Here is a 17,887-nt window from a genome sequence, read left to right as displayed (position 1 = left end):
CTCCTCCCCTCTATTCTCTTCTCCTCTCTAACCCTATAATGTGTGTTTAGGTGTATCTCAGATGAAATGGTGCGTCAGTACTCTGCTAAGGACCAGCTATCCAAACACTTCCAGGTTCCTGTCTTCAAGTTTGTCGGCAAGGACAACAAGGTCAGTAAGAACAGACACCCTGGGAGCCAGCTGGCCAGTTCAGTATGTATGTGTGTGCGTATCTATGTTCGCATCTACGTGTGTATCCACGTGTCTATCTGCGTGTGTGTCAACAGGAGGTGTTCCTGCACTGTCGTGTGTTGGTGTGTGGGGCAGGAGACTCCCGCTGTTCTCAGGGCTGTAGAGGGCGTCTGCGTCGGGAACTGTGGAGGACTGAGGAGGAACAGGAGGACAGGGACTGGGACCAGCATCACGTGCTGAGTGGAGGACCCATACGCATCATGCCAGACTGAGACATTAGACCACCATGGCACCCCCACACCACCTTCAGGCCATTGCACCACTGCAAACATAGAGATGGATACAATAGATATAGAGATGGATACAATAGATATAGAGATACAATATATATTGTAGGAGCATGACCAGCATTGTCTCATGAGTGGAGGACCCATACACATTCTGCCAGACTGAGACATCAGACCACCACCACCACCAGGCCACCACCAGGCCACCACCAGACCACCACCAGACCACCACCACCACCACCAGACCACCACCAGACGACCACCAGGCCACTACCACCACCACCAGGCCACCACCAGGCCACCACCAGACCACTACCAGACGACCACCAGGCGACCACCAGGCCACTACCACCACCACCACTACCACCACCAGGCCACTACCACCACCACCACTACCACCACCAGACCACCACCAGACCACCACCAGGCCACTACCACCACCAGGCCACTACCACCACCACCACCACCACCAGGCCACCACCAGGCCACCACCAGACGACCACCAGGCCACCACCACCACCAGGCCACCACCAGACCACCACCAGGCCACCACCACCACCACCACCACCAGGCCACCACCAGGCCACCACCAGACCACCACCAGACCACCACCACCACCACCAGACCACCACCAGACGACCACCAGGCCACTACCACCACCACCAGGCCACCACCAGACCACCACCAGGCCACCACCAGACCACTACCAGACGACCACCAGGCGACCACCAGGCCACTACCACCACCACCACTACCACCACCAGGCCACTACCACCACCACCACTACCACCACCAGACCACCACCAGGCCACTACCACCACCACCACTACCACCACCAGACCACCACCAGACCACCACCAGGCCACTACCACCACCAGACCACCACCAGGCCACTACCACCACCACCACCAGGCCACCACCAGACGACCACCAGGCCACCACCAGACGACCACCAGGCCACCACCACCACCACCAGGCCACCACCAGACCACCACCAGGCCACCACCACCACCACCACCAGGCCACCACCAGGCCACCACCACACCACCAGGCCACCCCCACCAGACCACCAGGCCACCACCAGACCACCACCAGGCCACCACCACCACCAGACCACCACCAGACCACCAGACCACCACCAGGCCACCACCAGACCACCACACCACCACCAGGCCACCCCCACCAGACCACCACCACCACCACCAGACCACCACCAGGCCACCACCACCACCACATCACCAGGCCACCACCACCCCCACCAGACCACCACCACCACCACCACCACCAGGCCACCACCACCACCACCAGACCACCAGGCCACCACCACCACCACCAGGCCACCACCACCACCAGACAACCACCCCCACCAGACCACCAGGCCACCACCACCACCAGACCACCACCCCCACCAGACCACCACCACCACCACCAGGCCACCACCACCACCAGACCACCACCCCCACCAGACCACCAGGCCACCACCACCACCAGACCACCACCCCCACCAGACCACCAGGCCACCACCACCACCACCACCAGACCACCACCCCCACCAGACCACCAGGCCACCACCACCACCACCGCCACCACCACCACCAGACCACCACCCCCACCAGACCACCAGGCCACCACCACCACCACCGCCACCACCACCACCAGACCACCACCCCCACCAGACCACCAGGCCACCACCACCAGGCCACCACCACCACCACCACCACCACCACCACATCACCAGACCACCAGGCCACCACCACCAGGCCACCACCACCACCACCAGACCACCACCAGCACCACCAGACCACCACCACCACCAGGCCACCACCAGACCACCACCAGGCCACCACCACCACCACCACCACCAGGCCACCACCAGGCCACCACCAGGCCACCACCAGACCACCACCAGGCCACCACCACCAGGCCACCACCACCAGACCACCACCAGGCCACCACCACCACCAGACCACCACCAGACCATAGCGTGAAGGACTGCAGAATCAATAATGCTATGTGTGAGGACCCATTCAGCCCCAGAGTCTGCTGGTTTTCTGTTCTACTTGATCATTAATTTCACCCACTTGGTGTCCCAGATCTAAATCAGTCCCTGATTAGAGGGGAACTATGGGGGAACGCAGTGGAACTGGCATCTAGGTCCATAGTTGAGTTTGAGTGGTTCAGTCTGAAAGGACATCCACCACAGTCTTTCTCTCTGTCACTAATTTACCATGACCACTCACACAACTCAAAAGGTCAAGAGAACCTTCAGAGATTCTCCTGGTTAAACCAAATCAAATAGTAAAATCAAGTACAGACTTTCAGTCATTGATGTAGGCCAGGCCACACATCCCTCAGTAATGCACTGTATCCTCTAACTCCCTTATGTCAGTCTCCCTGTCACACTGCAGTCTGGTAAATACAGTACATCCATGCTTATATATGCTTACGTTCCAAATCGCACCCTATTTCCTATATAGTGCACTACATTTGATCAGGGCCCTTCGGGGAATAGGGTGCCACTTGAAACGCATTCCTATATCTTAGCCACTTGGCCCTCTAGCGCAATCTCCTCACATTAAAGTGATTGGCAGTTCTATTAGAAATCGTTTGAAGGGCTTGAGGAGCTGGGGTATGGAATTTGTCAGTCGTACTACAAGATGAAAGATCCTGAACTAGGTCGGTGAGTTTTGCCGGATGACTTGTTTACAGGCCATGCCTGTATGTAGATGCCTGACTTGCCTAGTTAAATATAAAGGTTAGAAAATGTAGATTTTCATGCCAATGTACTGGTTTCTACAGTGTCTTTGACTTTTTCCACATTTTGTTACGTTACAGCCTTATTCTAAAATGTATTAAATTCCCCTTTTTTTTTTTTATCAATCTACACACAATACCCTATAATGACAAAACAAAAACAGGTTTTTAGACATTTTTGCAAATGTATTAATAATAAAAACAGAAATACCTAAATTTCTATAAATACCTTATTTACATAAATAACTCATTTACATCAATATTCAGACCCTTTGCTATGAGACTCGACATTGAGTTCAGGTGCATTCTGTTTCCATTGATCATCCTTAAGATGTTTCTACAACTTGGAGTCCACCTGTGGTAAATGATTTGGAAAGGCACACACCTGTCTATATAAGGTCCCACAGTTGACAGTGCAAAAACCAAGCAATGAGGTTGAAGGAATTGTCCGTCGAGTCCCGAGACAGGATTGTGTCGAGGCACAGATCTGGAGAAGGGTACCAAAACATTTCTGCAGAATTGAAGGTCCCCAAGAACACAGTGGCCTCCATTAGTATTAAATGTCAAAAGTTTGGAACCACCAAGACTCTTCCTAGAGCTGGCCGCCCGGCCAAACTGAGCAATCGGGGGAGAAGGGCTTTGGTCAGGGAGGTGACCAAGAACCTGATGGTCACTCTGACAGAGCTCCAGAGTTTCTCTGTGGAGATGGGAGAATCTTCCACTGCAGTACTCCACCAATCAGGCCTTTATGATAGTGGCCAGATGGAAGCCACTCCTCAGTAAAAGGCACATGACAGCCCGCTTGAAGTTTGCCTAAAGGCACCTAAAGACTCTCAGAAGATTAGAAACAAGGTTCTCTGGTCTGATGAAACCAAGATTGAACTCTTTGGCCTGAATGCCAAGTGTGACGTCTGGAGGAAACCTGGCACCATCCCTACGGTGAAGCATGGTGGTGGCAGCATCATGCTGTGGGGATGTGTTTCAGTGGCAGGGACTGGGAGACTAGTCAGGATCGAGGGAAAGATGAACGGAGCAAAGTACAGAGAGATCCTTGACGAAAACCTGCTCCAGAGGACTCAGAACCTCAGACCGGGGTGAAGGTTCACCTTCCAACAGGACAACGACCCTAAGCACACAGCCAAGACAACGCAGGAGTGGCTTCGGGACAAGTCTCTGAATGTCCTTGAGTGGCCCAGCCAGAGCCCGGACTTGAACCCGATCGAACATCTCTGGAGAGATCTGAAAATAGCAGTGCAGTGACGCTCCCCATCCAACCTAACAGAGCTTGAGAGGATCTGCAGAGAAGAATGGGAGAAACTCCCCAAATAAAGGTGTGCCAAGCTTGTAGCGTCATACCCAAGAAGACTTGATGCTGTAATCACTGCCAAAGGTGCTTCAACAAAGTACTGAGTAAAGGGTCTGAATACTTATGTAAATCTGATATGTCTGTGTACAAAAATACAATTTTAAAAACATTCTAAACCTGTTTTTGCTTTTTTTAATGGTGTATTGTGTGTAAATTGATGAGGGGGAAATAACAATTTAATACATTTTAGAATAAGGCTGTAACGTAACAAAATGTGGAAAAAGTCAAGGGGTCTGAATACTTTCCAAATGCTCTGTAAGTGTAGTAAAAACATATGTAATATCCATAGACAGTCTAATTTACGGTATATAACCGAAGTATGGAGAGCTAGCCTGACTGCCAGTCTGTTTATCCTCTCTTACTAACTTCTTATAGAGCTGTCTTGTTTGGCTTGACAAGAGAGCAGAACGACTGGCACCCAGGCTAATAAAGAGAGCAGAACGACTGACACCCAGGCTAATAAAGAGAGCAGAACGACTGACACCCAGGTTAATAAAGAGAGCAGAACGACTGACACCCAGGCTAATAAAGAGAGCAGAATGACTGACACCCAGGCTAATAAAGAGAGCAGAATGACTGACACCCAGGCTAATAAAGAGAGCAGAATGACTGACACCCAGGTTAATATAGAGAGCAGAATGACTGACACCCAGGCTAATAAAGAGAGCAGAACAACTGACACCCAGGTTAATATAGAGAGCAGAACGACTGACACCCAGGTTGATAAAGAGAGCAGATCAACTGACACCCAGGTTAATAAAGAGAGCAGATCGACTGACACCCAGGTTAATAAAGAGAGCAGAACGACTGACACCCAGGTTAATAAAGAGAGCAGAACGACTGACACCCAGGTTAATAAAGAGAGCAGAACGACTGACACCCAGGTTAATAAAGAGAGGAGAATGACTGACACCCAGGTTAATAAAGAGAGCAGATCGACTGACACCCAGGTTAATAAAGAAAGCAGATCGACTGACACCCAGGCTAATAAAGAGAGGAGAATGACTGACACCCAGGTTAATAAAGAGAGGAGAATGACTGACACCCAGGTTAATAAAGAGAGCAGAACGACTGACACACAGGTTAATAAAGAGAGCAGATCGACTGACACCCAGGTTAATAAAGAGAGCAGATCGACTGACACCCAGGTTAATAAAGAGAGCAGATCGACTGACACCCAGGTTAATAAAGAGAGCAGATCGACTGACACCCAGGTTAATAAAGAGAGCAGAACGACTGACACCCAGGTTAATAAAGAGCATGGAGCTCAATGAAAAACCCTGAAGAGTATTAACTGAAAACATGTGTAGTGTATTGTGACTCGAAATCCCCACTGTATACCAACAATCTATTCCACTACAGTATACCACCATTCTATTTCACTACAGTATACCACTACAGTATACCACCATTCTATTCCACTACAGTATACCACCATTCTATTCCACTACAGTATACCACCATTCTATTCCACTACAGTATACCACCATTCTATTCCACTACAGTATACCACTACAGTATACCACCATTCTATTCCACTACAGTATACCACCATTCTATTCCACTACAGTATACCACTACAGTATACCACCATTCTATTCCACTACAGTATACCACCATTCTATTCCACTACAGTATACCACCACTCTATACCACCACTCTATATCACTACAGTATACCACCATTCTATTCCACTACAGTATACCACCACTCTATACCATCACTCTATATCACTACAGTATACCACCACTCTATACCACCACAGTATACCACTATTGTACCTACAGTACCTTAAGTGAACTTATCACATCAAAATGGTATAATTAGTTATTCATTTATTCATAGAAAAGTAACAAAAAAGCCTGATATCCCCATCAGTCAATGGACAGCAACACGCATAATAACACACATCACAACACACATCACAACACACATAATAACATACATCACAACATAACACACGTATTTCTGCGCTGTAGAAGTAGCCTGTCAGTAACAGCACAGGTCCAACTAACTGATGTTTGTGTTGTGTTAGACCAGGTTATTTTGGGGGTTGTGCGTCCCAAATGACACCATATTCCCTACAAAGTGCACTACTTTCGACCAGAGCCTCATGGGCCGTGGTCAAAAGTAGTGTGCGCTTTGTAGGGAATAGGTTGCCGTTTGGGACGCCGGCTTGTTTTCGTACAATGTGCACATCAAATCGCCCCGTTAGCAGGTACATTTGTATTCTTATGTGGGATTTGATACTGACTGAAAGGTCTTCTCTGTATCAGGATTTTTTGGGGTTTGAGGTATGTTAATAAAATAATAACACAATAATATGTTAATGGAGTCATAGTCTTTACCCTGAAAATATATTTGAAATATAAATATCTGAGTATTTATCCGCTGTCAGTTTCAGAAATAGGTAGAAGTTAGATAAAGACAGTGTGACACGACGTAATGTTAGTATTTTATTCTACATAATAACCATTATTAACTCATAGGTCATAAAGTCATAAAGTCTTGTTAGGGATTTCCTCATCAAGCGTAAAGCCTCTGTCTGTTTTCATGTTGTCATAGAAAATTATTATATTTTCTATGTTAATAATAAAGTAACATTCTCATTTGTGCGGAGTGAAGTCCCACTGTATGAATCCACGTCGAGTTCCAAGCACCCTTTCCATTGATGATCCTTGCAAGAGGATATTGTCCTGTATGTCCACTATAGCTCGTCCCTCTCCTCCCAGTTTTCTCTCGTGTTGAGTAGTGTTGTGTTGTGTCCCAGCTGGGCTTCTCTACAGCTCGTCCCTCTCCTCACCCTCACAGTAACATGCTTCCCTCTGGCTGTTCATGAAGGATCTGCAGCCCAGCGTCCACACTGTGTTGTACAGAGCATCTGCTACAGACTCACAGGCTGGGCGGGGGAGAGATACAGAAGGTTAGGGTTGAGAGAGATTATTCTCCCTTTTGTACTTTAACTATTTGCACATTGTTACAACACTGCATATAGACATAATATGACATTTGAAATGTCTTTATTATTTTGGAACTTCTGTGAGTGTAATGTTTACTGTTCATTTTTATTGTATATTTCACTTTTGTTTATCTACTTCACTTGCTTTGGCCATGTTAACGTACATTTCCCATGCCAATAAAGCCTCTTGAATTGAATTGAGAGCGAGCGAGAGGGGCTATGATGAGAGAGAGAGAGATTTGTATTTGATCATATTCAGGTTTTTGCTGTTTGTTCTTTGTTCCAGGGCCAAAAAGATTGGAAAATTGGTTTATCCATACATCTCCATTTTGGATAGATAACTCTTCATGTTGTTGTTTGTTTAGCGTTTTACAATGTTCCCAGAAGTGGTTAGATTCTATGGATTCTTCCATTACATTGAGCTGATTTCTGACGTGCTGTCCCCTCCCGTAGTGTATTTCTGTATTGTTTTAGTGATTCACCATAGTGAAGGTGTAGGCTCAGGTTTTCTGGGTCTCTATGTTTTTTGTTGGATAGGTTTCTCAATTTCTTTCTTAGGTTTTTGCATTCTTCATCAAACCATTTGTCCTTGTTGTTCATTTTCTTAGGTTGTCTGACATTTTTTTATTTGATAGGGAAGCTGAGAGGTCAAATATTCTGTTTAATTTTTCTACTGCCAAGTTTACACCTTCACTAATAGAGTGAAATGCTTTGTCCAGGAAGTTGTCTAGAGGGGATTGAATTTGTTGTTGCCTAATCGTTTTTCTCCATTGCTTTGAACTCTAATATTTTATACCCCTTGATCTTCAAGAATAGGACTTGGAAATATAGATTAGCCAAACTGTTTTACCTGATCATAACCCCAAATATAAGGATTTATTAGCTTACTCTGTTTATGATTTTGTTATCATGGACTGATTGGGCTCATTGCTTCGAGTTGAAACAACCTGGACTCAGGGGTAGACGTAACATAGTAAATATAACTCCGAGACACTCCATTTAGTATGATATGTTACGTTTTGTATGGTATGTATTAATTTGTGGCTGTCCATCATACATTTCATATGATATGTTACAAATTGCTATTCGTACAATATGTTACAAATTGCAATTCGTACATTGTTACGGATTTGTTAAATGTATGAAATGTTACGAATTCCAATTTGTTGTGGCTAACATTAGCTAGGTGGCTATTGCTAACATTAGCTAAGTGGCTAATGTTAGCTAGGCTAGTGGTTAGGGGTTACGGGTTAGGGTTAAGGTTTGAGATAGGCTTAAAACAAAAATCTCAAAAACAACTTTCTGTCGCTGGATTTGAACATGCAACCTTTGGCACCAGAGGCAGATGCTTACCCAAACCTACTTGAAGGTAACAGCGCTCACTATTGCCTCTAGTGGCCGGTTTCCACCTCATCTCCCGACGTCCACAGACATGGATGGACGTTTAATACTGACTTGTATCATGTGTGACCTGGCTGCATTTAGGGGGGAACAAACTTCAACTTGCACCTTTTTTTATGCTGAATTGGATCTCATTAAGAAAACAGGAAGGTGTGATAATGGATTTTTCGCCAACATCCTGTCTAAATTTAAAGTAATCCCAGAAGTAATAATTTCGTTTTTGAGAAGTATCTGTAATCTGATTACAATATTCTTGCTGGTAACAACGGATTACAGTTTAAATATTTTTTTTTATCAGTTACATGTACTGTAACATATTTCATGGGGAATAACCCTACTGACTGACTGACTGAGGGAGGGGAAGGGGGAAACCTAGTCAGTTGCACAACTGAATGAATTCAACCCAACCCCTCTGAATCAGAGAGGTGTGGGGGGGGGCTGCCTTAATCGACGTCCACGTCATCGGTGCCCAGGTAGCAATTGTTGTTGGGGGTCAACTGCCTTGCTCAAGGGCAGAACGGCAGATTTTTCCAACATGCTCAAGAGAGTGAGTGAGTGCGTAGGTCAGTGAGCGGAGGACAGGATATACTCACCTTTGACCTTTGACACGAACCCCAAGCTTTTCTTCAGGTCAGAGCAGATAGCGTGGAGACACCAGCGGTACTTGGAGTCACAGCGGTACTTGTTGGAGCCACAGGTGTCGTAACAACTGTCCAGCTGGTTACAGCACTGAGTCATGGCTGGGATGCCAATGTCAAACTGTTTTGGGATAATACATAGGATTTAAATAGAGATTTATACATTCTATATAGGGATTTATACATTCTATATAGGGATTTATACATTCTATATAGGGATTTATAATTCTATATATAGGGATTTATACATTCTATATATAGGGATTTATACATTCTATATAGGGATTTATACATTCTATATATAGGGATTTATACATTCTATATATAGGGATTTATACATTCTATATATAGAGATTTATACATTCTATATATAGGGATTTATACATTCTATATATAGGGATTTATACATTCTATATATAGGGATTTATACATTCTATATATAGAGATTTATACATTCTATATATAGGGATTTATACATTCTATATATAGGGATTTATACATTCTATATAGGGATTTATACATTCTATATATAGGGATTTATACATTCTATATATAGGGATTTATACATTCTATATAGGGATTTATACATTCTATATATAGGGATTTATACATTCTATATATAGGGATTTATACATTATATACTTTATTTAACCTTTATTTAACCAGGAAAAGCCTATTGAAACCCAGAGTCTCTTTTTCAAGTGAGACCTGTCCAAGAAGGCAGCAACAATCAATACATTACAGAATTAAAACATACAAAAATACAATACAACATGATCCAGCCTAAAAAAAAAGCATTTACACTCATCTGTAACAGAGTCTCCCCTCAATATTTTAAATTAATTCAGTGGCACTAATATATCTAGATGAAGCATGGATTGTAGATTATTCCATGTGTCTGGTGCACAAGAAGAGAAGGCAGTCTGGCCTAATACTGTGAATGTCCTGGGGACTTTAAGTAGCAACCACCTAGCAGACCAGGTATGGTAACTGCTGGTGGTGACGGAGACCAGACTACAGAGGTAAAGAGGGAGTTTACCTGCTGGTGGTGAAGGAGACCAGACTACAGAGGTAAAGAGGGAGTTTACCTGCTGGTGGTGACGGAGACCAGACTACAGAGGTAAAGAGGGAGTTTACCTGCTGGTGGTGAAGGAGACCAGACTACAGAGGTAAAGAGGGAGTTTACCTGCTGGTGGTGACGGAGACCAGACTACAGAGGTAAAGAGGGAGTTTACCCAAAAGGGCTTTCTAGATGAACACATACAAATGTATCTTTCTGAGCATATAAAGTGACGTCCAACCTATCAATTGGTACAACGTGCAATGGTGGGTGAGTGACTTGGCATTTGTAATAAAGCGCAAGGATGCATGATAAACAGAGTCCAGTCTCTGTAAGACGGAGGAGGTTAGGGATTGATACACTCTATAGGGATTGATACACTCTATAGGGATTGATACACTCTATAGGGATTTATACACTACATAGGGATTTATACACTATATAGGGATTGATACACTCTATAGGGATTTATACACTATGTATGGATTTATACTCTACCAAGGCATTTATACTCTATATAGGGATTTATACACTATATAGGGATTTATACTCTACCAAGGGATTTATACTCTATATAGGGATGTATACACTATATAGGGATTTATACTCTACCAAGGGATTTATACTCTATATAGGGATTTATACTCTACCAAGGGATTTATACTCTATATAGGGATGTATACACTATATAGGGATTTATACTCTACCAAGGGATTTATACTCTATATAGGGATTTATACTCTATATAGGGATTTATACACTATATAGGGATTTATACACTATATAGGGATTTATACTCTACCAAGGGATTTATACTCTATATAGGGATTTATACACTATATAGGGATTTATACACTATATAGGGATTTATACACTATATAGGGATTTATACTCTACCAAGGGATTTATACTCTATATAGGGATTTATACTCTACCAAGGGATTTATACACTATATAGGGATTTATACACTATATAGGGATTTATACTCTACCAAGGGATTTATACTCTATATAGGGATTTATACACTATATAGGGATTTATACACTATATAGGGATTTATACTCTACCAAGGGATTTATACTCTATATAGGGATTTATACTCTATATAGGGATTTATACACTATATAGGGATTTATACTCTACCAAGGGATTTATACTCTATATAGGGATTTATACACTATATAGGGATTGATACACTCTATAGGGATTTATACTCTATATAGGGATTTATACACTATATAGGGATTGATACACTCTATAGGGATTTATACTCTACCAAGGGATTTATACTCTATATAGGGATTTATACTCTACCAAGGGATTTATACTCTACCTAGGGATTTATACACTATATAGGGATTTATACTCTACCAAGGGATTTATAATCTACATAGGGATTTATACACTATATAGGGATTTATACTCTATATAGGGATGTAAACTCTATATAGGGATTTATACACTATATAGGGATTTATACTCTATATAGGGATTTATACACTATATAGGGATTTATACGCTATATAGGGATTTATACACTATACATGGGGATTTATACACTATATAGGGATTTATACTCTATATAGGGATTTATACACTATATAGGGATTTATACACTATATAGGGATTTATACTCTATATAGGGATTTATACACTATATAGGGATTTATACACTATATAGGGATTTATACTCTATATAGGGATTTATACACTATATAGGGATTTATACACTATATAGGGATTTATACACTATATAGGGATTTATACACTATATTTATTTTTTATTTATTTATTTATTTCACCTTTATTTAACCAGGTAGGCCAGTTGAGAACAAGTTCTCATTTACAACTGCGACCTGGCCAAGATAAAGCAAAGCAGTGCGACAGAGTAATACATAAACAAACGTACAGTCAATAACACAATAGAAAATAAAAATTGAAAAATCTATGTACAGTGTGAGCAAATGTAGAAGAGTAGGGAGGTAGGCAATAAATAGGCCATAGAGGCAAATAATTACAATTTGGCATTAATACTGGAGTGATATATGTGCAGATGATGATGTGCAAGTAGAGATACTGGGATGCAAGAGGGTAAGTAATAATATGGGGATGAGGTAGCTGGGTGGGCTATTTACAGATTGGCTGTATACAGGTACAGTGATCGGTAAGCTGCTCTGACAGCTGATGCTTAAAGTTAGTGAGGGAGATATTTGACTCCAGCCTCAGAGATTTTGCCAATTCGTTCTAGTCATTGGCAGCAGAGAACTGGAAGGAAAGGCGGCCAAAGTAAGTGTTGGCTTTGGGGATGACCAGTGAAATATACCTGCTGGAGCGCGTGCTACGGGTGGGTGTTGCTATGGTGACCAGTGAGCTGAGATAAGGCGGGGCTTTACCTAGCAAAGACTTATAGATAACCTGGAGCCAGTGGGTTTGGCGACGGATATGTAGTGAGGGCCAGCCAACGAGAGCGTACAGGTCGCAATGGTGGGTAGTATATGGGGCTTTGGTGACAAAACGGATGGCACTGTGATAGACTGCATCCAGTTTTCTGAGTATAGTGTTGGGGGCTATTCTGAAAAATGACATCGCCGAAGTCAAGGATCGGTAGGATAGTCAGTTCTACGAGGGTATGTTTGGCAGCATGAGTGAAGGAGGCTTTGTTATGAAATAGGAAGCCGATTCTAGATTTAATTTTGGATTGGAGATGCTTAATGTGAGTCTGGAAGGAGAGTTTACAGTCTAACCAGACACCTAGGTATTTGTAGTTGTCCACATGTTCTAGGTCAGAACCGTCCAGAGTAGTGATGCTAGTCGGGCGGGCGGGTGGGTGCAGGCAGCGATCAGTTGAAGAGCATGCTCTTAGTTTTACTGGCATTTAAAAGCAGTTGGAGGCCACGGAAGGAGAGTTGTATGATGTTGTAGCTCTGTTAACACAGTGTCCAAAGAAGGGCCAGAAGTATACAGAATGGTGTCGTCTGCTTAGAGGTGGATCAGAGAATCACCAGCAGCAAGAGCGACATCATTGATGTATACAGAGAAGAGAGTCGGCCCGAGGATTGAACCCTGTGGCACACCAATAGAGACTACCAGATGTCCGGACAACAGGCCCTCCGATTTGACACACTGAACTCTATCTGAGAAGTAGTTGGTGAACCAGGCGAGGCAGTCATTTGAGAAGCCAAGGCTGTTGAGTCTGACGATAAGAATGCGTGATTGACAGAGTCGAAAGCCTTGGCCCGGTTGATGAAGACGGCTGCACAGTATTGTCTTTTATCGATGGCAGTTATGATATCGTTTAGGACCTTGAGCGTGGCTGAGGTGTACCCATGACCAGCTCGGAAACCAGATTGCATAGCGGAGAAGGTACGATGGGATTCGAAATGGACGGTGATCTGTTTGTTACCTTTCAAAGACTTTAGAAAGGCAGGGCAGGATGGATACAGGTCTATAACTGTTTGGGTCTAGAGTGTCTCCCCCTTTGAAGAGGGGATGACCACGCCAGCTTTTCAATCTTTGGGGATCTCAGACGGGATGTATATATAAGGATTTATACACTATACTTAGGGATTTATACACTATATAGGAATGTAAACTATACATAGGGATTTATACACTATATAGGGATGTAAACTATACATAGGGATTTATACACTATATAGGAATGTAGACTCTACATGGGGATTTATACACTATATATGGATTTATACACTATACAGGGATTTATACTCTACATGGGGATTTATACACTATATAGGGATGTAAACTCTACATGGGGATTTATACACTATATAGGAATGTAGACTGTACATGGGGATTTATACACTATATATGGATTTATACACTATATAGGGATTTATACTCTACATGGGGATTTATACACTATATAGGGATGTAAACTCTACATGGGGATTTATACACTATATAGGGATTTATACTCTACATGGGGATTTATACACTATACTTAGGGATTTATACACTATATAGGGATTTATACTCTACATAGGGATTTATACACTATATATGGATTTATACACTATATAGGGATGTATACTATACATGGGGATTTATACACTATATAGGGATGTAGACTGTACATGGGGATTTATACACTATATATGGATTTATACACTATATAGGGATTTATACTCTACATGGGGATTTATACACTATATAGGGATGTAAACTCTACATGGGGATTTATACACTATATAGGGATTTATACTCTACATGGGGATTTATACACTATACTTAGGGATTTATACACTATATATGGATTTATAAACTATATAGAGATTTATACACTATATAGGGATGTAGACTCTACATATTTAAAAGGCTTCAGCTGTCACCATGTATAACCCTTATGACTCCATGTAGAACCCTTATGACTCCATGTAGAACCCTTATGACTCTAGGTAGAACCCTTTTGACTCCAGGTAGAACCCTTTTGACTCCAGGTAGAACCCTTTTGACTCTAGGTAGAACCCTTTTGACTCCAGGTAGAACCCTTTTGACTCCAGGTAGAACCCTTTAGGGTTCCATGTAGAACCCTTTCCACAGAGGGTTCTATATACAGCCCTGAAAGTCTAATATGTATTGTATGAATAAACAGCAGGCTACAGTTGACGTATTAGTACAGTATAATAAACAGCCTGTAGATAGTGACAGGAAACATACACCGTCAGGTACCTGGAATCCTAGGAGGTTGGAGCTGCAACCGTTGGGCTCTGGGGTCACGTATCCATAGCGATGCACAGGTGTTTTACCTGATAAGGAAATATAAACCCCTTTTAATCCAAACCCTTGTGCAGATGATCAAAACATTAAGTTATCAATAATCACATATTTAACGTTCAGCACTCTATGGTGACATTTATTGATGGGACCTTGTAAAAGTACTTCAGCAAAATATATATTTTACAGTTCTATTAGTTATCCCCATTCCATTGTCCATACTAGTATATGGTACTACTCTACTGATATCCATAATAGCCTTAACTTTAGGATATGGAGAAATGTATTGGGCTCGTGTGGATATTGGAACGTAGCGTAGTCATGGTGATTATATCCTAGCACATTCTTAGAATGATGCAATGTGTTGGGTATGCTACTCTACTGATATCCATAATAGCCTTAACTTTAGGATATGGAGAAATGTATTAGGCTAGTGTGGATATTGGAATTGAACCTGTAGGTCATGCTGTACTAACTATGGTCTGATGTGTACTATACCTCTGTCATCTGGTCAATCTATATCACTGAGATTCACTGAAGTGATCTATTATTAATGTCATGTAAACATGTAATGTAAACATGTTAACACTGACCTCAGCTATACCTCTCTCATCAATATCACAGATAGATAATTATAAGAATATACGTCTATTGACGAATGGGCCTCATGTTGGTAAACAGCCAAACAGTTCAATCAATTACTATTGACCATATGATAAACAGATGAACACAGAGGGGAGAGAGAGACAGAGAGAAGCCTAACCGGTGGTCTTTATTTGTAATAGCCTGAATGGGTACAATGTGATCTGTTATTTAGGAAATCAAGTTTAACTCTATACTGGATCAAGGATAGCAGTCAGCATCTAGGTTTTAGTTACATTCAGCATCTAGGTTTTAGTTACATTCAGCATCTAGGTTTAAGTTACATTCAGCATCTATGTTTTAGTTACATTCAGCTTCTAGGTTTAAGTTACATTCAGCATCTAGGTTTTAGTTACATTCAGCATCTAGGTTTTAGTTACATTCAGCTTCTAGTTACATTCAGCATCTAGGTTTTAGTTACATTCAGCATCTAGGTTTTAGTTACATTCAGCATCTAGGTTTTAGTTACATTCAGCATCTAGGTTTTAGTTACATTCAGCATCTAGGTTTTAGTTACATTCAGCATCTAGGTTTTAGTTACATTCAGGGCTTGAATTCATCGCGGAAGTTCAGCACTATAGCGCAATTGACGTTTTAAAGGCAATGTTATCGCATTTGCGGAGATTTACACGATAAACGGCTGCATATGTCGGCTCAATCTGAAATTACCTTTAAATTTAAATTGTGCCATAGTGCTGAACTTCTGCGATACGGATTGAATCACGTCCTAGGTGTATATAGCCAGGCTAGACATGGCAACAGCATGGTGGCATACTGAGATGTTACTGTAATCCCTGATAGACACACACACAACCCCGGTCTCAATTCTTACCGTATTTACATTTGTACTGACACACTCCATTGCGTCCCCCCATCAGTTCCACAAGAGAGTCAAAGTATCCGTTGGCTGCCTGGAGGCTCTCTCTGACGGAAGCCAAACCCCATCCAGAGTCCTCTTCCTGGGCTTCGAAGACAGGTATCACAGAGCTGGCTGGATCCTCCACTGGAGCATCTGCCTCTGCTGCCTCTTCAATGGGCTCCTCCACTGCCTTCCCAAGGGTATCCTGGTCAGCCAACTCTTTCAAGATGGCGTCTTGAATCGCTGTCTCTTCAGCGAGGTCTTCCTTCTCCACCTGGGCAGACAACTCTTTAATCGTTGCTTCTGTTATCAGGGCTGCTTTTTCTTCTTTTCTCATGATAAGGGCGTCTAACGGGGCATCTCGTTCAGCAACTGGGATGTCCTCAACCGGCTCCTCGGCTACAACCTCGTCAGCTACAGCGACATCTGCAACAGGCTCATGTGTCACCAGGGCTTCTGCTACAGCCTCAGCTGAAGGAATATCATCAACGACCGGGCCACCTGCCGGCACGGTATCAACCTCCGACGGAACACCTACAACAGCAGAGGTGTCAACCCTGAACGTGGTTGGAACAGCAGGAGGGCCATCCTCTTCACGGGTTGTCCTCCTGACCAGAGAAGCAGACATCCCAGAGGAGAGGCAGATGAAGAGCAGGAGGAAGGATAGGGTACGGGGAAGCATGGTGGCCTGGTAGACAGAGAAAGTCACTGCACAGGTTAGTCTGAGAGGAAGACGTCCACATTTAAACAGACTCTGAGAGTACTGACTGTGTCTGTGTGAGAGGCAGAGAGGACTTTGGCCACTGATTAGGTCAGGGAGACAGCAAGGCACAGACAATCGATGCTGGGTTCAAAGGTCAATAATACTTTCCCACTGGGCACACCACGTCATTTCAACGTGGAAAATTGGGTAATATTTAATTAAGACGTTGATCCATGAGATTTAAACCTTTTTTCACCCACTCAAAAAGACAGCCAGAAGTTTGTTGAAATCCTAATGTTTTATGACTATGTT

General features: G+C 43.1%; 2 protein-coding genes across 5 annotated transcripts in view; one reads left to right on the top strand and one right to left on the bottom strand.

Annotated features, from left to right (window-relative positions):
• The window catches only part of oit3 (oncoprotein induced transcript 3), an 18,075-nt gene extending 17,349 nt beyond the window's left edge, over positions 1-726 (top strand). The window contains exons 11-12 of the mRNA XM_038990993.1: positions 51-150; positions 267-726. Coding sequence (XP_038846921.1) covers positions 51-150; positions 267-443 — 277 coding nt within the window. The 3' untranslated portion in view covers positions 444-726. The remainder of the gene's footprint in view (positions 1-50; positions 151-266) is intronic.
• A 5,667-nt stretch (positions 727-6,393) lies between these two features.
• On the bottom strand, positions 6,394-17,671 carry LOC120046063. 4 transcript variants are annotated; one of them, XM_038990990.1, is made up of 4 exons: positions 16,855-17,671; positions 15,315-15,403; positions 9,532-9,697; positions 6,394-7,477 (listed from the first exon to the last, which is right to left on the bottom strand). In XM_038990990.1, the coding sequence occupies exons 1-4, from the start codon at positions 17,552-17,554 to the stop codon at positions 7,359-7,361; spliced, it is 1,074 nt and encodes a 357-aa protein (XP_038846918.1). In that variant the 5' UTR covers positions 17,555-17,671; the 3' UTR covers positions 6,394-7,358. The 4 variants fall into 4 exon arrangements, with proteins under 4 accessions (XP_038846918.1, XP_038846916.1, XP_038846920.1 ...); XM_038990988.1 differs by having other exon boundaries at positions 16,846-17,670; XM_038990992.1 differs by having other exon boundaries at positions 15,327-15,403; positions 16,855-17,670.
• Between the last annotated feature and the right edge of the window lie 216 nt (positions 17,672-17,887).

Source organism: Salvelinus namaycush, chromosome 4 (assembly GCF_016432855.1).
Source record: "Salvelinus namaycush isolate Seneca chromosome 4, SaNama_1.0, whole genome shotgun sequence".
Lineage (NCBI taxonomy): Eukaryota > Metazoa > Chordata > Actinopteri > Salmoniformes > Salmonidae > Salvelinus > Salvelinus namaycush.
The sequence above is the reverse complement of the archived record's forward strand: the minus strand, read 5'-3'. Positions and strand labels throughout refer to the sequence as shown.